Here is a 21,415-nt window from a genome sequence, read left to right on the forward strand (position 1 = left end):
CCTGGAAGGAGAGCGGCTGGCTGCCTGGAACACTGTGGTGAAGGGAGCTGTAACTGATGGAGGAAATCAGCATTCTGTGCTAGATCTGAGGTCGTCTGCGGCTAGACCTGGAACAGAAGGGTGCAAAGATATCAGAGGTTTAAGAAAAAATTGTGGGAGAAAATACTTCATTGAGACTTTTTTCAGTAGCTTAATTTTTCCCGTAAATAGGGAAAAAGCTCATTATTATTCAGAGGCAGAACTGGGACCAGGCTGTGAAGTGACTCTCCAGTCGTGTGGTTTCCGAGGCTCTGATCGGTTCCTTCTTGCCTTCCTTTGTACACTTAACCAGCTTTTCTGAGTGACAGATAAATGGGCCTCTCCTTGGTGCTGGCCCGGGGCAGGGACGCAGGTCCCTTGCACGGTGACTCCTCTAGTGGGACGGGGCCAGGGGTGTCTCGTGTCCCCCTCACCCAGTGCAGGGCCCCGGACGCTGGCTCTTCAGCAAAGCTTGGCAGAATGGATCAGACGTCTCCGCCTGGGGAAGCGCTCAGCCTGGTGGCAAGACAGCCGCGGAAGCGGGTAATTACCGTGCACAGAGGCCTATGATCATGCCTCGAGAGCTCCGCCAGATGCTGTGAGCACAAAGGGAGGAGGCAGTGGGCTTCTGTAGGGGTCAGAACGAGCTTCGCACAGGGTCCATTTGTTCAGACGGATGGGGTTTGGATGGGGGTGGGGTGGGGCTTCCCTGGCAGAGGGCCCGGCAGGGGCAAAGGCGTTGAGGGGGGACGTGTGTGGAGCACAGCAGTGTAAGGAGGGGCAGGGGGAGGCGAGGCCAGGCAGGTAGGTCTGAGTGGAGGGGAGCAAGAGAAACATTCCCTAAATGGTAGGACTTGCTCTCTTCCCACCCTCGGGGCCTGCTTGGGAAGACTGTTTGTATAATAACTCCGCTATTTTACATAAATAAATAAAATAAATCATTGCTTCCATTCCCTCAGGGGGCAGAAACTGGGCAGAGACAAGTTTGCTCAATGCAAGTCTCTGCCAGACTCGGCTTCCTCCTTCTCCTCCTCCCGTTCAGGCGGCCCCCCTTCCCTGGAACGCAGGCAGAGGCATTGGAAAAAGCCAGCTTGGTCCCTGGGACTGAATCACTGGGCTCCTGGGAGGAGCTGGGGCGTCACCCGAGGGTGAGAAGATGGTGAAAGTGCCCCCCTCGCCAGGCCCCAGGGCTGGTGCTTGAGGCCCAGCCAGAGGCCCCTGGGGACATTTGCTCACTCTGCCTGCTCCAGGGAGAACCTGTCCGTTCCAGTCGGGGAGAGGGTGGCAGAGGAAAGGCCACTCCTTTCAGGAGGGCCCTCCTACAGTCCTGGCTTAAAGAGGGAACCACTTGGCTTTCCAGGGAAGGAGGGGCCCGTCACAGGGAGTATGCAAGCCTATGCAGGCTGCTCTGCTGAGGAACCACCACTAGGAGCTGTGCAGGAAGGGAGGCCGGATGGAATGGCTTCAGGTCTTTCCTGGTGCTGACAGTTGATGACTGGGGATAGTTGTAAGATCCAGGGGTAGTTCTAAGGTCCCTGCTGGATGGCGTCAGGATTCCACGATTGTATGCGTCTTGGGTGAGGTGCTTGGGGAGGGTGAACCAAGCTCTGGTTCAGTGTGCAGCTGGAGGTCTTGAGTTTTGAGATGCTCTGCTCTCTGGACAAGGCCAGGGCACGCCTGGTGACTCCTCTGCCCAAGCTCGTAGCCCTGACTTGGGGAAGAGAGGTCCTTTCTGTGTCAAGAGAACCCAGGGCTCCTGGGCAGAGTCCTAAGCCTGGCTCCTGTCCAGTCTTTAGCCCCAAACTCGTCCAAACAGGCGAGTCTGTCCCCTGAGACCCTTAACCAAGCATGCGCCTTTGCAGACCTATCCTGACCACCGCCGGCCTCGCCCCCCTGTCCGTCCATGAAATGGGGCTCTGCTGCTCACCTGCGGAGCTGGCCAGACGCCCCAGTGAGCCGACGTGGGGAGGGTCCTGTACACTGCAAAGCACCGTGTGTGTTATCATTGTAATTGTAGCTGCTGTGGCTGTGATAAAGTTGTCTCCTTGAAAGCAAAGACCGTGTCTGATTCTCTGTGGCTCTCTCGGCTCCCAGCAGTGCCTGGCACATAGTGGAGCCTTCGTGAACATTTACCGAAAGAGCTCAAGGGCCTATGCTATGGGACAGATGGCACCAGAGGCCACAGTGTGGAGGAAGCCTCCCTTCCCTGGGGAGAAGCAGGGAGCACTTCCTACGGGAGGGCAGCGGGGAGGGGCAGAACTGGTGGAGCGAGCCCGCGGGCGATGTGGCCTGCTCCCCAGAGGAAGGGCAATCAGAGGTCTCTCGGGACAGAAGTGTTGGGTAAACAGGAGGCCCCGGCATCACCATGGAAAGAGATTAATGACCCTGATTATGGCATGATTGATTCTTTGAGGGCTCCTGCTGAGCCCCAGCCTCAGCCATGAATGATTCTGTTCCCCAAAGAATGAGCAGGCACGACAGGGGGATGGCGGAGGCTGGCCACTTTGTCTTTTTACCTCCAAGCCCTCCCTCCTGGCATCTTCTCCCCCAGCCTCTCCCCGCTGGCAGCTGCCTCAGTGACAGACTTCCTTCCTGTCCTGCGTCTGCCTACCTATGCTCATTGCATTCGAATCTAGGGTTTTCTCTGAGGCCCAGAGAAGTGGAGTGACTGGCTCAGGGTCACACAGTGGGATGATGGGGGCCCAGATCTCTCAGTTCAAGCCATCTGATGAGGCCCGTGCCTCAGGAAATGTGGTAAATCCGAGCATCCTCAACAGCTAAGTGCAGGAGGCTGTGCTGGAGGGCGGCGGGGCGGGCCTTGGGATTAGGTAGTCCTGGGAGTGGGAAGTCCCGTTATCAGCCCTGTGGTGTGTCCGTCTGTGTGTCCTCCCCCCAGGTTGGCTTTTTGGGGAAACAGCTCAGCCCTGGGAGAGGCCCTGCTCACGCCTCCGGCCACCAGGCTTTCCCTGTGCTGTCCCCTCCCCTAGAACCCCCTTGTTTCTGCCTGGTGTGCTACAAATCCTCCCTTATTTCAGAGTGCCGCTCAGATCCCGCCCTGTCTGAAAGCTGCCACGCAGTCATCAGTGCTGGGACCCCAGGAAGCACAGGAGCTGTGGGACCTGGAGGAGACCGTGGCCCGGGCAGGGAGGGCTTGCTGGAGGAGGGGCTGCTGCAAGGAGGTGGGGGGGGTGGGGGGAGGGGTTTCCAGGCTCAAGCAGGGGCAGAGGCCCGAGGGGCACGGGCGCACCCACACTGGGAGCAGGGGATGGCAAGGCCGTGAGGAAGGACCACAGGGCGGCCCTGGTCTCACTCCAAGGCCGTGTTCTCCGAGCACTGTGGGGAGGCGTCCTTGTGGCCCTCTGCCTTTGACGCTTTGGGGTTTGTTCTGAGTCTGGAATCATCACTGTGAGTTATCCAGGCCGTGACTCCCAGTACCTTGGTCCCTGTCAAAGATGGTGGAGGCTGCTGGGTAGGGACAGAGCCCTGGCCCAGGGCTCAGGTGACCAGGCCTCTAACCTTGTCCAGGCCTTCCGGCAGCTTTCGTCCTGGTTCTGCTGCTCCAGCCAGCAGCAGGCTCGGGGCTCCTGGCCATTAGTCCTGGGAATGGAGGGGCTGTTCCCCTGAGACCAGGCAAGACTCTAGGATCTGTCCTTCTGTCCTCCCTGAGCAGCGCCCTCTCTGCTTTCCTGCTCAGATGAGGAGGGAGCAGGTGGTTAAAGGGTTTTAGAAGCTGAGTGCTAGAAAGGCCCTTGGAGATCCTACAGTGGTGTTCAGACCCTCCCACCATACGGACAGGAATGCCAGGACCAGAGGCTGTGGCTGTCCCCTCGCCTGCTGGGGGCTGGGCTGGGCTGGGCTGGAGGCCCAGAGAGGGCAGCCATGGCAAAGGAGAAGGGGAGCCGTTCCTCCTCCACATGGTGCCCTGTCTCCTTCCCAGGGGCCCTGGCAGGTCAGGTCCCCGCCCCCCAGCCCTGCACCCATTGGGCTTTCCCTTTTCCTCCTGGGTTCCTGGCTCCACTAACTGCCCATGCACCTCTAGTGCCAACCAAAATATTGAGCTTGGCCCTTTGAGGAGCAGTTTGCAGTGACACAGATGCTGTGGCTGGCATAGACAGGGAAGGCGGCTCTCCCTCTGGGGCTGGTCCCTCACAAAGGCCGGGCATTAGGTTCACAGCCCTGGGTTCAAATCCTCCCTCTTCCACTATTAGCTCTTTGGCCTTGGGCGAATCACTTATCTAACCGTGTACCTATCTATCCATCAATATAGATATTTAAATACATGTATTTAATTCATAGACTTTATGTTTTTTTGGAATAGTTTTAGGTTTACAGCAAAATTGATGAGAAAGTACAGCATTCCTACATCCTCTCCCTCCCCGACCCCATATTGCCTACCATTAACGTCTTACATTAGGGCTGTACACTTGATACAGTTGATGAGCTAACCTTGATACGACATTATTAACTTAAGTCCATAGTTTAATTGGGGTTTACTCTTTGTGTTGGGTAGTCTGTGGGTTTAGGCAAATATATAATGACATGTGTCCGTCATTACAGTGTCATGCAGAATGGTTTCACTGCCCTAGAAATCGCCCGTGCTCCCCCGCAACCCTGGCAACTACTGATCTTACTGCGTCCAGGGTTTTGCCTTTCCCCGAATGTCGTGTGGCTGGAATCATGCAGTACGCTGCCTTTTCAGAGTGGCTTCTGTCACGTAGCAGTACACTTCCAAGGTTCCTCCACATCATTTTGTGGCTTGATAGCTCATTTCTTTTTATCGCTGAGTAATTTTCCGTTGTCTGGATGGACCATGGTTTGTTCATCTGTTCACCTGGGGCCCATATTCTACACTGTAAAAGAAGCCCGTGGAGCTCTCCTTTGGAAGGCTGTCATGAGGAGATGACACAGATGCATTGCTCCACATGGTGCCTGGCAGGCCCCCATACCACCGTCTATAACTGGCTTCTTTCACTTAGCATAGAGTTTTCAAGACTCATTCATGTTGTAGCATGTTTCAATGTCTTATTCCTTTTTATTGCAGACTTGGGCCCTTTTATGAGTCACCTCATCTAGTCCCCATTTCTCAGATGGATAAAAGTAAGGCTCAGAGAGAGCTATTGACCTGTCCAAGGTCACACAGCAAGTCAGGCTGAAACCTAGGCACTGACACCTGTCGGAAACTCCTACTCTCAGTAAAGAGAGTGGGCTAGGGGTCAGAGGCAGTGGGGTCTGGGGACAGTGAGAGCCTGGCAGTCATGAGAGGGAGGAGGAGCAGACAGGTGGGCCAGGCATGTTCCCAGGATGTCGGGATAGGAGCAGATCCTGGAGGTGAGGGCTCACCCATCATCCTGCTCCTGCTCCCTAGTGGACCCTTGCTCCATCCCAGGCCTGCCTCCTGGAAGGCCCTTCCCTGTGCCAACAGGAGGCTGTGGACGTTCAGGGCAGGGACCACGGATTCAGATGGAAAATGGGACTTTGGGCTCAGGGGCACCCTCGAGCATCAGGCTCAGAGGCGAGGGCTTTCTCTTGTCCCAGGGCCAGCAGTGGCTCTGGGCAGGGGATTTCTTGGGAACTTGGCTGATATCAGCAGCCCTGGGAGGTGGCTGGGAGGAACCTATAGGTCCTAAGTAATGCCGTTAGCCCTGGCAGGAAGGAGGGGTGGGCGGGGAGGGCGGGGGCGTCTGGTCTCTGGGAGCTTGTCTGACAGCTTGGTGTCTGAGCAGCACATCTCTGTTAGCAGGACGTCCAGGCCTCCTCAGAAGTATAGTCCAGGGAGCCCCTGGGGGCTGCCTCCTCTTGCTGTGCTGTGCTGGCCACTGGGGACATGGGAATAACTCAGGTCATCCCATGGGGGAGATGGGCATGTCAACGGTGCTCACACTGGGTGCCCAGGAAGAATCAGGGATGCTCAGGGATCTGGGAAGCTGGGGAGCCCTCTAACAAACCTGGGGCTCCTTGGAGGAAGTAACATCTGAACTGAGACTCCAAGGATCAGGAGGTGTTAACAGGATGAAGGGACTGCAAGTTCTGGAAGGTGAGGCTGGAGGAGCCGGAGACCGGATCCTGATCATTTACCTGTTAGGAAGCTCACTCTGGCTGCAGGTGAGAGCTTGGATTGCTGGGTGTAGCCCACATAGGGAGGCCAGAATATTGCCCATCCAGGGGAGAGATGAGACCTGGGCCAGGGCGGTGGCCAAGGGGATGGTGAGAAATGGGCTTTGAGGGGTGTTAGAAGCAGGCTGGGGGTGGTGAAGAGGTCAGTGTGGCCGTGCCAGGTCTGTAGGGCCTGGGCGACAACCCCCAGGGACAGCCAGGAGCTGCTGGCTATCTCAGTTGAGAGGCAGAGACTGGGGGGGCCTCGGCTGCGCCTGGTGACCGAAGCCGTGGGGGTGGTGGATGAGGTGGCCCCAGGAGAACACACAGAGGAAAGAGAAGAGCTTTCCTCCCGGAGATGCTCCTGCAGTTATAAAGTATGTGAAAACTCACCTGGGAGAGGTGAATCCCAGGCCATGATCCGCTGAGCCTGGGCTGACGCCTGGTGCAGGTAGTTCCACTTCCTTGTTTCCAGATTTGAAGTGGAAATGCCATTCCTTGGTGGCTGTAATGCTCAGTTGTGGCAGGGTGGGGGTGTGGGGGCACGAGGGAAGGCAGAGGACATGTGAGAATCAGTCCAGGGTCGGGGGGTCCTGGGAAAGGAATGTGAGGGAGGGCAGGGAACCTGGGTGTGGGCTCCTGCTCGCAGAATGTCCACCTGCTGTACCTCAGTCATAGCATCCATGTGCCCTCCTGGCCCCCCATCATCTGGTCTCATATAGAAGTCAAGGCAAAAGCTGTTACCCCATTTTACAGATTCAGAAACCAAGGCTCAGGTGGGGACAGAGCCTGGCAGTCATGGGAGAAGCCCCAGTCACAGAGCAAGTCAGTGACCGAGGTAAAATGATGCCAGGCCTCTTTCTACATATCAGCGGCCTCCTGCCTTCCTGCGGAAGTGGAGGCAGATGTGATCATCGACCTGACAGTAGAGTCCCTAATCTCAGGGTGCCCAGGATGAGAGCTGGCTCCCTGGCTGTGGCCTCTGGCCTTTACCTCTCTGGAAGGCTGTGCATGTGGGAGCACATCGGTGAGCACACACTTCTTCCGGAGTGGAGTGGAGTGAAGCTGAGAGCATCCCCCACCCGCCCCCCAGCCTTCCCCAACCCCATGGGAACTAAGCCGACTGCGGCAGCATCCCCGGTGCTGTCCCCTGAGCCTGGGCTCAGCTCAGCTCAGAGAACCCCCAGCAGCTGCACCGTGTTCCCCATGCCTCTCTAGGGAGCCACAGACACAAAGACTGCACCAGACAATTCCCAGCAATTGGGAGGCTCCCGGTCAGTTGATATTCCCAGAAGCCCCTAATGCATGTCTGCCCCCTCAGCCTGGAGGCTGTAATCCCTGTGCTGAGGTTAGAATTTGCTGGGGGAGGCAGGTGGCATAGCTGGGTAGGCAGAGGCTCTGAATGAGGCCCAGAGGTGGAAGTCGTGGGTGGGCCTGAAGCCCAGCGTGCCCCTGTGGCACAGGCCCTGGGGTGGGCATTTAGATAGTGGCGTCTGAGGAGCTCGTCTCCCAGGCCTCCAGGAAGCGGCCATGACCCCCCTGCACCGTGTTAAGTGCCCACAGCCTCCTTTGTCTCCACTGTACGCTGCATTTGTCATACCGGCTCCTGAGCCGTTATAGCCGGTGGTTGCAGAGTCAGCCAGCTTTCCCTGCATGGTCCAGGCAGTAAGTATTTTAGGCTTTGTGGGCCATACGTCCCTGTTGTAACTACTCAGCTCTGCACTTACAGTGAAAGCAGCCATAAACAACACGTAAATGAATGAGCATGGCTGTGTCCAATAAAACTTTATTTATGGACACTGAAATTTACTCCCATATTATTTTCATGTGTCACAAAATATTCTTGTTTTGATTATTTGAAAATGGAAAAACCGTTCTTAGCTAAACAAACATAGGTGGCTGGTCAGATTTTGCCTGTGAGTTACCGTTTGCCAACCCCTGGGTTAGAGCAAGTCCCCTGAAGCCTGACCGCCTGGCTCTGCTGTGTGACCTTCGGCAACTGGCTAAACATTTCTGTGCTTCAGATTTCTGATCTGTAAAATGGGGATGATATCGTTAATACTTTGTGAATGTAAAATGGTGCAGCCACGTTGGAAATTATGTTAAGGGAAAGAAGCTAGACACAAAAGGCCATGTATCATATGATTCCATTTATATGAAATGTCCAGATCTATAGAGACAGAAAGTAGATTAGTGGTTGCCAGGGGCTGGGGTGGGCTGGGGCGAACCAGGGAGTGACTGCTGATGGGTGTGGGGTTTTTGTTGGGATGATGAAAATGCTTTGGAACTAGATAGTGGTGATGGTTGCACACTTTGTGACTATACTAAAAACTGAATATGCTAAAGACTGAATCATACACTTTCAGAGGGTGGATTTTATGGTGTGTGAACTCTATCTGGATAAAAACATACTGATAACACTCAGCTCAGTGTTGCTGTTAGAGTTCGTGCATGCCAGCACTTGGAACGGGGCCTGGTGCATAGTAAGTGCCAGGTTGTGCCCCTCGCTGGTCCTGTGAGGGCCCGAGGGGTCACGGTGTCTGTCCTGTTCACACTGTCTCAGGGCCTAGGACCCTGCCTGGTACAGAACATATGGTTTTGAGTTTCTGGAGTCCCACAGACCAGAGAGTGAGTCTTGACTCTTTCGGCAAGTCGTTTTGCTGCTCTGAGCCCCCGGCTCCTCATCTGTAAAATGGGACAATAATAACAGTGGCATTGAAAATCAAATGATGCCTGAAATCAGGGTGTGGGAGGTGCCCAAGCCAATGGCCATCTGGCCACACTTGGCCAACACTGGCCCCAAGACACTGAGCCCTCAGCAGGTACCTCCAGGGCACCAAGCAGGGCTGGGGCAGTTGCTCCTGGTGGCAGCAGCTCAACCCACAAGATGCCTCCCGTTGTGCCAGCAGCGGCCCGCAGGCCCCACCGGGCTGGGCTCCCTGAGCCTGAAGGAATGAACACCGGGGCACCAGAGCAGATTCCCTGATTGACCACAGCCAGCCATGTGACCGCAGGCCAGGCACTGCCTCTTTCTCTCTCTGAGCCTCAGTTTGTTCAACTGTCTAATGGATTTAGGACACAGTACCTACCACTTCGGGTGGTTGTGACAATGAGCTGGGACAATGAATGCAGAGTGTTCACACAGTGCCTGGTGTACTTTAACTGCTCGATACATGTCAGCTTTTATGATGGTTTATTTCAAAAAAGTTATTTTGAAAGTCTTTGTGCTAGGCACTCTTCTAGTTTCTGGGGCTACAGCAGAGAATAAAACAGACAAAATCCTTGCCTTACATTATCCATAACTTACATTATGGTGGTGTAGGCAGACAAGAAACAAAATAAATAAATTAGATTTGAGAAGATGATCGAGAAAACAAGCTAAGAATGACCGAGGGAATGTGGGAAGGGGTTGCAGTTTTACAGAAGGTGACCTGGGAAAGTCTGCTTGTGAAAAGGACATTTGAGCAAAGACCTGAGGAGAGGAGGGGAAGGAGGGAGCCACTCAGGGTTCTAGGGGAAGAGCATTCCAGGCAAAGGAAGCAGCAGCAGTGTGCTGGGCAAGTGTGGCTGGAGGCGGGGGGTGATTAGCTCAGGGGTGGGTGGCAGGGGACTGTCCTGGGGACTTGCACGTGGGGGCCTCTGACTCTGAGTGACACTGGGACCCACTGCAGGGCTCTGTGCAGAGGCTGACCAGCCCTGACCTAGGCTGCAATGACTTTGCTGTGTCTGGGACCGACTCCTCGCCCCTCCCCTGCCTCACAGCTCTGTTTCCTCCCACAGGACCAGCTGGTGGCCTCCATGGGCGCCTGAGGGCCTGGCGCCAGGACCCGGGGCACGAGCATGGTGAGACACCAGCCCCTGCAGTATTATGAGCCACAGCTGTGCCTGTCCTGCCTCACGGGCATCTACGGCTGCCGCTGGAAACGCTACCAGCGCTCCCACGATGACACGACACCGGTGAGCTATGCTGGGGTGGGGGCAGAAGCCCCCAGGGAGCCCCAGGGTTGGGGGGAGGGGCTCAATTCTGTCACTGTGCTGTGTGGCTCTGGACAGGCCAGGGCCCCTTCTGGGTTTCAGTTTCTCCCTCTGTAAGATGGGCCCCTGGTAATTCCTGCGTCCACCCAGCTAGGCGGGCAAGGAAGTAGCTGTCCTGTTGTGGATGTAGCCAGCTGTTAACTCTCCTCCGACAGCGTGGGGGCTGGGCTGCTCCCACGGTCTGGGCAGGGAGAGATGCTCGAGGAAGGGGTTGCCCCAAGGTGAGCAGAAGATCTCAGCTTCCTGGAGATCCAGATGGACAGGCAAGCAAGTGGGTGGCTGGTAGGGAGGGTGAGGAGGTGGGCCAGGCCATCCTGGAGCCTGGGAGCTGGCAGGGCCATGGCCTGGTACCAGGGCCCAGTCACCTGAGCCACAGGCCTGCCAAAGCTGGCAGCAGGTGCTCAGCCGGATGAAGAAAGCCTCCTTCAGTGTCCAGCTCCCCAGGCCAGACCCCGAGCCGCGCTTCCGTCCCTGGGGCGCTATCAGCAGGTGGATCCAGTTTCTTCTCTGAAGGAACTCAATTCCTTCAGGAGAGAATGGAGAGAGAGATAAATGGTGTTTATCTAAAAGCTTTGCTGCCTGGAAAACAACTTTTCTCCTCCCTCCTCCTTGTCTGAACAAAGAAGCCAGCCTCCAAATTCAGCCAGCCCCAGAACAGGCTAGCGTGGCCGAGGGCGGGGCGGAACCAAGGTCAGAGGCCCAGCATCTCCGGGCTACCTGGATGGGGAGGTTGGGGAAACTTGTCTGCCTCTCTGTGCTCCTTCTCTGCCTGTGCTGGTGAGGGACAGAGCGCTAGACTGAGTCAGGAGCCTAGGTTCAGGACATCCAAATGGTGAGAAGCAGGTCCTGCCTGATGGGCACCTGTCCTGATTCGTTGCCACGGCCCCGTTCCCAACACAGAGGAGGAAGGCAAGAGAGGGAAGGGGCTGCCCGAGGCCACCGAGCAGGTCCCTGCGGGGCTGGGACAGCAGCCCCAGTCTCTCTACCCCAGCCCTGCCTGGGACAGCCTTTCCCTCTCACATGGCCGTAGGATCTGCCCCACAGTGCTGCAGGCCCTGAAGGGGGAGTCAGGCAGACCTCAAGTTCAAATTGTGCTGCTTCTATTTGTACCTACTTGACATTGAACTTTCTCACCTGTGAAATAACACACACTCCTCTCAAGGAGCTGCTGGGCGGATGCATAACGATGAGAAGTGACCAGCACAGTGCTAGCTATGACCAGGCAGTAAGACAAGTCATTTCCCACTCCGTGGTCTCTCCATCTCTGAAATGGACGAGAGGTTGGGTTAAGACACCAGAATTCCTTGGCCACTCTGCTGTGCTCCGAGCTCCATTCTCCCCAGCGACTGGGGGTCGGCAGCCGGGCCACCCTGTGCTGGGAAAGTCAGAGGCACTGCAGTCAGCTGGCACCCCGCCTGTCTGGGCCAGGCGCTGTGCTGAGCACTCACACAGCCACTGTGCTTCTCCCAACAAGCCCGGGAGCTAGATGTCCTTGCCACTGTTTCACCTGGAGAAAGAAGCCAGCATGGCAGTGACTGGGCCTCTGTCACACAGCCAGTGAGGAGCAGAGCTCCAATCTGGCCTTGGGCAGTGTGGGTGGGGGTGGGAGGATGGCTGAGGCTGAGGCAGGGAGGGGAGGGGTGCTGACTCCCAAGCAGAAAGCCCCTTGCCTGTCGGGGTTGACACACTGGAGGAAGGCGGGTCTCCCAGGTCATCTCGCACCGCTTGGTGCGCTGTGGAGCCAGGAAGTGGTGGGTCTTGGCTGTGGGCAACGCAGGGCCCGGGGTGGAGGAAGTGGTGAGCTGAGGCCAGCTTCAAGCTCCCTGGGAGCCCTCGTGGCGCAGGCTCTGCAAATGCCAGGTCTGGGGGGCCTGGTCGGGGGGGCCAGGAGGCCCCATGCCAGCTTGGCTGGGGGAGGGGACAGGGTTTGTGGCAGCTCTGGTGGAGGGCCTCTGCAGACAGTGCTGAGTTCACCTCGGGCGACCCTGAGACTCCCAGCCGAGGACGAGGACGAGCCAGCATCCTCCCCCTTCCCTGTCACTCATCTCACTCCCCCTCCCAATTCCTGGGTCCCAGCCTCAGCCTGCTCACCCTGTCTCTCACTCCCTCTCCTCTCTTCTCCTTTCTCTCCCTGGTCCCTCCCCAGACAGCTGGGCAGGGACCATGATGGGGGCTGGGCTCTCTGGCCTGACACAGCGAAAGGGGCAGTGACCTGGTGTCTCAGAGTCAGGGCTGGCGCAGAGAAGGTGCTCTGTCAGTGGAGTGAGCCCTGCAAGCACAGGTTGGGAGGGAAAGGAGAGCCTCTCAGCTCAGGCCTGGGGGTGGAGGAGAGGCCTCAGCAAGGGGACGCGGGGCCACTTTGGGCCTGAGCCTCTCCTCGTCACGCCTTCCCCTCCTCTTTTGGGGACTTCCTGCCCTTCCCCCCGCCCAGGCACAGCCTCCCCTCAGGTCCTCCTGAGGGAGGCCCCCTGCACCTACCAACTCAGAGAAGCCTGGGGTCAGGTAACCTCTCTGGGCCTCACCTGTGAAATGGGGTGACAGGCAGGTGTGAGCCACAGACCATTTCACTCTTGACCTTGGCTGGGAAGTGAAGTGTAAGAGTCGATAATTATTGAGTACCTACTGTATTCAGGGAGCAAGTGTTTACATGCATTGGCCTGTTAATTGTTTCATTGTTATGGGTTGGGAAATCCAGGCTTGGGGCAACGTCACACCTAGAGTCTGGGAGGCCGGAGTCGGGAGGACGCGTGTGTTTTAAATGAGAGTTTGCAGGAAGAAGAAAAGAGGGGCGGGGAGGAGGACTTGGGGAGTTGCCTGATGGAGGAGAAAGAGCGCTGGAACAGGAACATTTGGGACAGGATAGGGAGTGGCTTGACTGCGCAACTGGGAACCCTCTGTGTTCCAGACCCTGCGGTGCTGGAGGATCCTGGGGGGCAGGAGAGTGGGCCCAGAAGTGGGGAAGAGGCCCCTCCTCTCCAGAGGCCCCTCATCCACATCCCAGCTGGCCTCCTGCCTTCTTGCCCACCAGCCAACACATTCCTACCACCTCCAAGGGCAGGCTGTCCCCTCCCCCCAGGACACACACTTGACAAATAAGGAAACAGGAAACTGAGGACCCAGAGGTGAAACGACCTATTCTCCTGCCCCCAGTGCAGAGGGAGTGGGGGAGCCTGGCAGCAGGAGGCCGGCTCACTCTACAGCCAGTGAAGTGGATGGGAAGTGAAGCTTTTTATAACTGGAGATAATTAATTGGTTGTTGTCTGTGACTCATTACTCTAATACTGCCAATTAAGGACTTGGTAGGACAGAAGACAGTTCTCAGGCCGTCCCCACAGGCCCCCTGAAGACTGCATCTCTGGGAGGCAGCACAGTCTCAAAACCAGCTTCTCTATAGCAAGAGGGATGTAAGTCAGACGCCTGGAGGAACTTCCCAGCCCGAGACACTGAAGGAGACCAACAGTGAAAGTCAACTCTCCTGCACTTCTATAGTATGCTTGCCTTTTGAAGGCTGTTTTGAGCTTGTTTGATCCCTCCATCTTATGAGTGGGGCTCCAGGAAGAGTAAGTGATTTATCTGAGCCGAAGAGTTGAAGGCACAGCCTCCAGTGTCCTGCTTGCACCCCCAGTCCTGTGCTCTCTCCCCTGTTCCACACCGAACAGTCTTGTCTGGGGTGCACTGGTTGCTTATTCAGTCAACAAACTTGTCCTGGTACCTGCTCTGGGCCTGGGGGTCACGAGTGCATCAGACCTGCTTCCCCCCTCTCTTGACGGGCTCCTAAGGTGGGTAGGGGAGCAGACAAGAGCTGACACACCCAGAACCCCCAGGGTGATCAGTGGCCCAGGGGAAGCCCAGGCAGGAAAGCTTGCCTGAGCTGGTGTCTGAGAGAGTCAGCCCCATCACACCAGTGTGGGGAAATGTGCAAGGTAGGGGAGCTGCGTGCACAAGAGCATCTTGTGTTTGGGAACTGAAAGCAGTTCGGCCCAGTGTGGCTCCCATGTGAGGATGGGAAGAGTGTTGCCAAGGGGCCTGAGCCTGAGGCTGTGCTGGGGAGCGATCACGCTGGTCAAATCACAGAGAATGCGCTGAGGGGCCTTGGCAGGGAGCCGGATGAGAAAGGCAGAGGGGGATGTGGGATGTAGCAAAGGGAGGAATTCTAGAGACACCAGGAGGGTGCAGTCAACACACTGGCTGTAGAAGAGATTTTTAAAAAAATTTTTATATATGAATATTTTTAATTGAGATTCATAATAGTTTACATCATTGTGAAATTTCAGTTGTACGTTATTCTTGTCTGTCACCACATGGTGCTCCCCTTCACCCCCTGTGCCCATCCTCTACCTCCCTTCCCCTGGTACCCACTGAACTGTTATCTTTGTCCATGTGTTTGTTTATATTTATGGAAGAGATTTTTGATGATGCTTCCCCACCTCCCGTCATCCCACGGTTTCCAGGCTAGCTGGATGGGGCCATTCCTGGAGATGGGAAACCATGCAGTGCCAGGGGGTGAGTGGTCTGAGTAGAGCCCAGAAATAGCATGAGGCGGGGGCGGGGGGGGGGGGCAGGGGTGGAACGCGGACAAAATAAATCTCCCCATCCCCGATTACTCGCCTCCTGTGATGGGAGCCCCTCCTGCCACAGCAGGAAGACACCTGGGGGGGGAACACATGAGCAACCCACCCCCCATCTCCACTGCAGCCTGCCCAGGATAACCTCACCCTTTCACCCGCCCTGCCTTCCTCAGGCGGCCCCCTGCCTGGAAGGCCCTTTCTCTCTTGTCTCTGCCTCTCAAGGCTCCTGGCAAGTGCCCTTCCTTCAAACAAAGAGTCAGGCCTTCTCTGCTGCCTCCCTCTGTCCCGGGGCTCCCGCAGCACCTCCCTCGGCCTGGGCTGCCCACGTGGGTTGTGACTTGTGTTTCTCCCCTGGTCTCTGAGTGTTTTGAGGGCAGGAGAGGCTCAGGCAAGGGGCTCGGGCAAGGGCTGGCAGGACGACTGAGCAGGTGAGGAAGCCTGTTAGGGAAGGCGCCTGCCTGTGCTGATGGCGTGTGGAGAGGCAGGATCCCTGTGGGCTATCCATGTTGGGTGGTCTGGAGAGGGCACCTGCATGCTGCATTCCCAAGCCCCTGGCTGTGGCTGCTTGGGGAGGCTGCTGACTCAGCCGTGGGACCTCCCGGGCCACCCTTGGAGCTGGGGTTGGGCTCTGCCAGTGGGCAGGATGAGGGGGTGGGTTTCCCAGCTGGCTCCCCACCTCTCTGTCCTGTCAACACCATGTGGGCCTGCAACAGGGCTGTGGGGCAGGAAGGTGTGTCTCTTGCCTGAATCAAGGCAGGTTCCCTGGATGCAGCAGCCTTTGGGGTGGGCTCCAGGGTGTGATTGGAGTTAGCCAGAAGCACCCGGTCATTCCTGGCCGAGGGAGCTGCCCCTGAGCTCACCCTGCCTCCCGCAGCGACTGAGCGTGTGAGCTTAGGCAAGGCCAGGTCATCTCTGGGCCTCAGCTGGCTTGTGGGCTAGAGGGAGGTACAAAACCGTGTCCAAGGGTCCAGTTAGTCGATGGATACGAGTGTGCCTCGTGTCCTGTGCGGGAGAGAGCACTGTTCCAGCCGTGGGGAAAATATGTCGTCCCTCCAGACTCTCAAAGGGATGGCTTCCCTTCCCCGATGCTTGGGGGCAATAGGGCCCAGCAGGCCAGAGAGGAGCCCTCGGAGCTTCAGTTTTCCCATTTCTAAGATGGGGGTGACAAGACCCCATTTTGTCCTTTAAACCTTGCGAGGTTGCCATGAGGACAAGAACATGGGCGATGATACTGTTGCATCCACGAGAGAGAGAGGAGAGGCAGGCAGAGCCCTGGTCGTTGCAGCACAGGCAGCTGAGGATTTATTGCTGCAATAAAGCTGTGCTGTCTCTGGCCTTCGGGAACCCCCACATGACACCTAGCTCCTCTCTGAACGTTGCTGAGAGTGCCTGGCGTGGCCATGCCATGCTCCATGGGAAGCAGCTAAGCTCTTGTTCATGACACTCCGTGACCACCTCAGGCATCTGCTTAGGGAGCGGGGAGTGGGCAGGAGATGACGGGGCATCAGCAGGGGTCTGTGGCCACCCACTGCCCTGTGGCCTTGGTAGGGCCCTCTGAGGGGCTCTGGGTAACCCCTCCGGAGGGCCTCAGCTCTTCTGTTTGTGTCAACCCATCGGATGGGCGGGGAGAGCCCAGGGTTCCAGGCTGGGCCTGGTTTCCTTCTGCCTAATGAGCCACTCTGAGTGACCCCGGCAGAAGCAAGGGCAGACAGAGGCCTAATTGCCCAGCTCTCTGTAGTCCAGAAAAATAAATCTAGCCTCTTAGGCTGTCAGGAGCTGGCTCGGGGTGAGGATTCTAATCCCTTCCCTGCTTGGCCCTGATGCTGCAATATATTTTAACCTTCCCCAGGCGGCCCCCTCCCCCAAATCTCCTGGGTCAGGGCCGGAGTAATCCTCCCAGGACCTGCCTGTCTCTCCCTTCCCAGAGCTCCCCACACCCTTCCCAGCTGACATTTCCCAAGCTTCCCTTTGCATCAGTCCCCCCATTTGGAACTTGGCGAGGCTGAAACAGGCTGATGATTGGAGGAGCTGGCGCCCGCGTGAGCTCTTGCCTGCAGGTGGGCAGGTCAGTGGGTAGGCACCCTCCGTCCCTCTCCAGCCTCTGCAGGGCTGTGTGGTACTGAGGGCACAGCTGGACTCTGGGACCTCAAAGCAGAGCTGGGACCACAGGGGTGGCACAGGGAGCAGAGCTCAGCCATGCGGAGGGAGCCGTGTCAGGCAGAGCCAGCACTGGGGCCAAGGCTGCCTCGGGACAAACTGGAGAACCTAGAAACAGTGCAGGCGCGTCTGAGAATGTGCTGTGTGGCGGAGGAACGTGGCTGTGATTGCAAGTACCACACGTGGTAGAGGACAGCTGGAGTGTCCGCTGGGTGAAAGTGAAATCAGATCCCCGCCTCTCACCTCAAACCAAAATAAATTCCAGATGGATTAAAATGGGTTTTTTTTTCTATTTTTAAACTCCCTTTTTCTATTTAGGAAGTGCACATTTGTTGAGAAAATTCAAACAACTTGGAAAGATGTAAAGTAAAAGGAATTCTAATCTTAATGCTTTAGAGGAAAGGCTTTCCAAGCTCTCTCCATACGCGTGACATCCGCCTGGAGCTGTGGATAGATGGGTGAATCACAGATTAAATGTAAATAAGGAAGCTGAGAAATTATCTGTATAAAATAGGAGGTAAATATATCATCTTGGGCTACCTTCCTTAACCCCGGCACCAAAGACAAAACCTATAAAGGAAAAGTGGGATAGATTTGACTGCTTAAAAATTTAAATTTTTATACAAAAATCATGAAAACAAATTTAAAGTCAAATGATAAAATAAGAAAAAAATAGGCAAAAAAAATACTCTTACATAAAGAAAGCTTTTATAAGCCCATAGGAAAAGAAGCCAGTCCCCCAAACAAAACCTGCTGTGCTCTGTGCCTTTGCACCCTCCCTGCCCTCCCTCTGCCTGAATCCCTAACCTTGTCATCCTGACAAGTCCCTTCCTTCCAGCTGTACTGCAGACATCCCCTCCTCCAGGAAGCCCTCCAGACCACCCCCACCCCTCCCATAACTGACAGTGTGTTCTTAAGCAGCCCAGGCTTGCCCAGTTCACCCCACTCATTCCTAGGATGAGAGCTACCCACTGGCTGCTCAATCACCTGTGCTAGTTGCTCAGAGTGGAGTCCAGGCCTGATTTATCTCCCGGGGTCCAGGGCTCAGCATGTGTGTGTAGAATGACTGGAAGAGGGTGGTGGTGAGGAAATGGAAGGGAGATGGTGGAATTTAGTTTAGTATGGGGTGTGAGGTAGGAGTCTAATTGTATTTTTTACCCAATGGCTGTCCAGATGTCCCCACACCATCTGTTGAATTCGCCATCCTTTCTGCGCTAATTTACCATTTATCAACCCTGTGCCCATGCTTCCAGGCCATTCCCCTTCTTTGGGTCTCAGTTTCTCCATTTCTTAACTGGACCTGCAGAGGATGAGACGAGAGGATCTCTGAAATCTTCTCTGACTCTGAGATGCCAGGGTCCCGCCCTGGCACTGCCTGTGTGACCTTGGGCAAGGCCTTGCCCCTCTGAGCCAATTTCCTCCTTGGTCAGACAAGGATAATCGCGTGTCTTGCTTCTTGTTGCTTTGGGACACTTGGGGTGCTGCAGGCATCAGACCTGGGTGTGAATTCTGGCTCCGCCATGACAAAGGGCAAACCCTTTGTGGCCTTGGGCAAGTCACCTCCCCTCTCTGGGCCCGGGTTTCCTCTGACTCTACCGCCTGCTTGCAGAGCTGTGGAGAGGAGAAGATGAGATGAAGAAGTAGAGGACTCTTAGGAGTCCCTCCGCCTCAACTCTGCGAGGGGCTCAGGGCTCTGTCCTCTGGAGCCGGCGATGCGGGGGCTGTGAGGCGGGATGGGGTGGCCGCTGTGCCAGGGTCGTCGTCCTCCATCTGTGCCAGCCCCTGGACTGCAGCCTGCAGAGCTGGGCCTGACCTCGGCGTCCCGCTGACCAGGGCACCCACCCTGGGCTAGGGTCGGGCGATCCACTGGCTGTCCTCAGCAGCCGGATAAACTTGGTGCAGAGCAGAGGGCGGGGGAAGACTTGATCACTGTCTTCACATAATTAAAGGGCTGTCGACGCAAAATGATAATTATAGGAACGGTGGTGGGTTTGGCGACTTAGAGCTTACATCTGTAATCGCAGTGGGGCCTGGCAGCCGCCCCGTGAGATAGAGGTGATGTCATCCCGTGAGCAGAGGGAGAAGCTGAGGCTCGAGGTCCTGAGTGATTGGCCCACAGTCGTGTAGCTCGTGGGTCCAAGGGCCGGGAATTCAAATCCAGCTCCTGATTATATTCCCCACTCCTGGTCATTTGACCCCAATTTTTCTTGCCCTTTTGCTGGACTTGTTCTGGGTGGTATCACAGAACCAGCTGCAGGCTGGCGGTCCAGGAGGGAGATTCCAGCTGCCGCTCATGGAGGGACCGAAGGAAGGGAAATAACTCTGACCGCCCTCCTGTTACCACCCTGCACATCCTCCTGATCTGTGCAGCATGCCGACACTGCTGTCCCCATTTTACAGAGCAGGGGTCTGGCACTCAGGGAGGATAAATAAATGTCTTCACCAACGTCCCCCATTCAGCAGGTGGCCAGTCTTGGATTCAGACTCAGTGTTTCTGGACTCTCAAATGCTGTCTTAGAAGGAAGAACTTTGGGTCCAGACGAGGACCAGGCAGCATCCAGCAGGAGGGTGTCCATCCTGGAAGTACGGGAGCAGAGCAGGGTGAGCTCCTGTCCTGTAGGTGCAGAGGCAGTCTCTGCCCCGGGGGTGACAGGTAGGGATCGACGGTCCAGCAAAATAGCTCTGGCCTGGCGACTCTGTGACTCTGGAGTCTGTGATGGGGTCAATGCCGTGGAGTTGACTCCTGCTTATGTGCTGTCCCAATGCAGAGTTCAGGTTCCAGGTCCTATTTGGGGACCCAGGAGAGGTCCTCCAGACCCTGCAGGGTCCCCAGCAGTGAGAGCAGTGTCTGTGTGCATGTCGGCCTGGGGCCGAGGTCCAGGGCCACAAACAGCAGCGGCAGGGCCGGCGCCCACACTTACTGTGTAGGGCTGGGGTTTGTGGCTGCAACCCATCCTCTGTGACTGACTGTGTGAGCCCCAGCCACTAATAAGCTCGTTCTGCATGTGTTTTCTCTGGATGCAGAGGCTCTGGGGTGGGCGGTGAGGAGGAGACGTGCCAGTCAGCAGGAGACATTGAGGAGGAGCAGCGGCTTCAGGGAAGTTGGCAGTGTTGCTCCAGTGGATACAGGGTCTCATCTTCCTGGAGGGTGGGGACAAGGATGGGAGGAGATAAGGCAGGGAGCGAGGGGCTGAATATCTGTAGCCTCTGTGCTAAGGCCTCTGGGATTCTCATCACAGACACCCCTGGGAGCAGGGATGGAACATCTTCCCCCTCCATAGCCGGGCCCATCCCCTCCCCCAGCTGCTCTCAGCCGTCTCCTTGTCCCAGCTGCTGCGGCCGGCCAGCTCAGGAGCTCTCTGACCTTTGTCCTGCTCCCAGGCAGCTGCACGGCTCTGAGAGCAAGGAGGCTGGGGTGCCACAGGAGCTCCTTCACTTGGTTCCCTGAGGCCCCTGGGATAAGGATCAGTCTGGGGTGGATGACAGCCTTATTCTGGTGGCCCTGACACCTCCCTGTGTGACAGTCACGTTCACACCTTCTATTCCTCACACCATATCTGAACACCACCTTGTGCCCTGCAGGACGTGGGCCCAGGGCACACACAGATTTCTTGAGCATGCCTGTCCTGAAGGAGTCCACAGTCCCAGTGAACTATCCTTTATTATGCACCTACTGTGTGCCACCTGATATATATCACCTCATTTAACATCAGCCCGCCCGGGTAGGGGCTATTATTCCCTTTTTACAGGTGAGAAAACCAAGGCTCCAAGGGGTTAAATAACTTGCCCAAGCGGCAGAGCCCGGGCTGCCCACCTCTTGAGTCTGGGCTCTTTCTGTGTCCACAGTTCAGAATGTGACTGAGGGTCAAGCGGTTGGTGGGTACCAAGAGTCCGTGCGGAAGCGGTCAGGGAAGGAGGCCTTGAGGGGCGGGAGGGGTGGGAAGGCTCCCTGAAGAACGAGGTTTGGCCTGGAGGTGACCCCAGAGAGAGGAGAGAGGAATCCTAGAGGGCCAAGCTGGGCCTGGGATGGCCGTACTGGTCGTAGGAGGCAAGGCGGGTTCTGGGGAGAGCTGTTGGGGGCTGGCTCCCGAGGGGGCCTGCAGGGGCCTCCTGTCAGGCCACCTGGTCCAGTCCCCCCTCCACTCCTTCCCCACTCCGTGACCTTAGGTACACTGCTCAACCTGTAACTCACCTCCACTCACCCATATTGGGCCTTTGTGCAAATTAGCAAGAGGCACCCCTTCCCCAGGACCCTTGACCAGCATCTGCTGGCAAATTGGTGTGACACATCTGCACATGGATAGTGACCACTGTGAGCAGCACCTGCTCAGCCGGATTTGGTGGCCCTGCTCTGAGGCTCAGTGTCTTCATTTGCTCTCGGATGGGGATAAATACGCACGAGTGAATAACCCCAGGCATCGTGCAGACTGAGAGGTGACAGTGCCAGTGGACCCACTGTCCTGCCCAGCGTGGCAGCGGCCTTGCAACCTGCATCTCCTGGGAGCAGGGCCAGGCTAGCTTGTTAAGGGGTGAAACAGGCTCTC

The 21,415-nt window shown here is 56.5% G+C and overlaps 1 protein-coding gene across 11 annotated transcripts in view; it reads left to right on the plus strand.

The window, feature by feature from the left end:
- The window catches only part of GDPD5 (glycerophosphodiester phosphodiesterase domain containing 5), an 85,844-nt gene that overhangs the window by 34,708 nt on the left and 29,721 nt on the right, over nucleotides 1-21,415 (plus strand). For all 11 annotated transcript variants that reach the window (XM_023645708.2, XM_023645700.2, XM_023645704.2 and 8 more), the window contains one exon: nucleotides 9,892-10,068. In XM_023645708.2, coding sequence (XP_023501476.1) covers nucleotides 9,952-10,068 — 117 coding nt within the window. In that variant the 5' untranslated portion in view covers nucleotides 9,892-9,951. The remainder of the gene's footprint in view (nucleotides 1-9,891; nucleotides 10,069-21,415) is intronic.

The sequence above is a fragment of the Equus caballus genome, chromosome 7, assembly GCF_041296265.1.
Source record: "Equus caballus isolate H_3958 breed thoroughbred chromosome 7, TB-T2T, whole genome shotgun sequence".
NCBI classification, from domain to species: Eukaryota; Metazoa; Chordata; class Mammalia; order Perissodactyla; family Equidae; genus Equus; species Equus caballus.